Source organism: Triticum dicoccoides, chromosome 2B (genome assembly GCF_002162155.2).
Source record: "Triticum dicoccoides isolate Atlit2015 ecotype Zavitan chromosome 2B, WEW_v2.0, whole genome shotgun sequence".
Taxonomy (NCBI): domain Eukaryota; kingdom Viridiplantae; phylum Streptophyta; class Magnoliopsida; order Poales; family Poaceae; genus Triticum; species Triticum dicoccoides.
In genome coordinates this window covers 79,849,748-79,851,779 of record NC_041383.1, presented here as the reverse complement: position 1 = coordinate 79,851,779, position 2,032 = coordinate 79,849,748, and the positions used below count along the sequence as shown (strand labels likewise).

The 2,032-nt window shown below is 59.3% G+C and overlaps 1 protein-coding gene across 1 annotated transcript; it reads left to right on the top strand.

Moving 5' to 3' along the window:
• Positions 1–573: 573 nt before the first annotated feature.
• On the top strand, positions 574–1,809 carry LOC119362251 (abscisic acid receptor PYL4-like). The gene has a single exon (XM_037627449.1). It carries the CDS (start codon positions 664–666, stop codon positions 1,315–1,317), a length of 654 nt encoding a protein of 217 aa, XP_037483346.1. The 5' UTR covers positions 574–663; the 3' UTR covers positions 1,318–1,809.
• Positions 1,810–2,032: the final 223 nt, after the last annotated feature.

Below are 2,032 nucleotides of genomic sequence, written 5' to 3'. Positions count from 1 at the left end.
ATAGCTGTTTCTAGCGCGCATGGGGCTCATGGGACGTGGCGCACGTGCCCACCGAATTCTAGCCTGTCGGCTAGATGGATTGTGGGGCAGTGGAAAAAATATAAGAAAGGAGACTGCAGTTTCTAGCCGCATGGGGCCATGGCGCGTGGCGCACGCTCCCGAACCCGCCGAATTTCTAGCCAGTCGGCTAGATGGATTGCGGGGCGGTAGAGAAAAGATAAGGAAGGGGGTTGCAGTTTCTGGCTGCATGGGTCCATGGCGCGTGCCGCACGCGCCCGTCAAATTTCTAGGCAGTCGGCTGGATAATAGTTATCCATATCAGATGAGGGCAACAAAATTAATGTGAGTAGTGTGCCATAACTAATGTTTTTCAGACAAGTGGGCGCTGTAAAAAAAATATGATTTACTCCATTCTTTTTATAGAAAATTGAATTGGGAGGAAGAGAGGAGACGGTGATGCCCCGGAGACTAGCTGCAACCGGAAGCGCGTTGCTTGCCGGTGAACCACAGGTGCTCCGCACTATATATATAGTGCGTCTCGCTCCACATACCTTTAATTTACTCCCAAACCAAGCCAAACGAACCAGCGCCGCAGCCCGCAGCGCACCCATCCCACCAAACAAACAGCTAGCAGGCGAGGCGACCCGCTCCGACCGAGAGCCGATGCCGACGCCGTACAGCGCGGCGGCGCTGCAGCAGCACCACCGGCTGGTCTCCTCCTCCGGCGGCCTGGCGGTGGCGGCGGCGACGGGGGCACACAGGTGCGGCGAGCACGACGGGACGGTGCCGCCGGAGGTGGCGCGGCACCACGAGCACGCGGCGCCGGGGGGCCGCTGCTGCTGCTCGGCGGTGGTGCAGCGCGTGGCGGCGCCCGCGGCGGACGTGTGGGCCGTGGTCCGGCGCTTCGACCAGCCGCAGGCGTACAAGAGCTTCGTGCGCAGCTGCGCGCTGCTGGACGGCGACGGCGGCGTGGGCACGCTGCGGGAGGTGCGCGTGGTGTCGGGCCTCCCCGCGGCGTCCAGCCGGGAGCGGCTGGAGATCCTGGACGACGAGCGGCACGTGCTGAGCTTCAGCGTGGTGGGCGGCGAGCACCGGCTCCGCAACTACCGGTCGGTGACCACGGTGCACCCGGCGCCGGGGGGGAGCGCGTCGGCCACGCTGGTGGTGGAGTCGTACGTGGTGGACGTGCCCCCCGGGAACACCCCCGAGGACACCCGCGTGTTCGTGGACACCATCGTCAAGTGCAACCTCCAGTCCCTCGCCCGCACCGCCGAGAAGCTCGCCGGCCGAGGGGCGGCCTACGGCGCGCTGCCGTGATCGAATCGAATCAGAATCGCAACCGCAACCGCAATCGCCGGCCCGTGCCTCCCCTCCGGTGGTCAACTCAAGCCCAGCCTCGGCCGCAGGGGCGTTTCGGTAAAATCGCGCTCCGATTTCCGATTAATGAATCCAAATCCATGGTGTGGTGCGCGGGTGGTGGCGGTCGATTATTTTTCTCTTGTTCTTTCTGGCGTGAAGGCGAGGGGTCGGTGGGTCGGTTCGGTTCGGTCGGCGCGCTTTCGCAGCTGGCCCCTCGCTGTTTCTCCTTATCGCGAGACACCCCCCTTGTAGTAGTGCTCCTAGCTCTAGTCTTCGTTCGTTCCCCTTCGTTGTTCTCGGTAAGATGATAAGATTTGACAGGAATTGAGGAGTAAAAACTAGCTTGGACCGATGCAAGACTCATCAACATCTCTGTATATATTCTTTCAGTTTCTCGTTGCATAGTGTATGTTGTCATCACCATTTTGCTCGTGACATTTCATCGAATTTACAAGATGTTCAACGAGACACAGCGGACCAGAGACGTCACAGTCTCGTTGGACCAAATCAACAGCGCGATTATCTTCTTCCTGCACGTTATAAGGTCTTTGTCACGCACATTTTCTCCTAGCAGTACAACAAACTAGCATGGATACACGCATGTGTTCTTTGACAATGTCAAAACATGGATGAGTGAGTGAGTATGAACCAAGTACAAGTAGGCTGCGTTTGC

Coding starts and splice junctions, on each gene's coding strand:
- LOC119362251 (XM_037627449.1), top strand. CDS start 664: ATGCCGACGCCGTACAGCGCGGCGGCGCTGCAGCAGCACCACCGGCTG.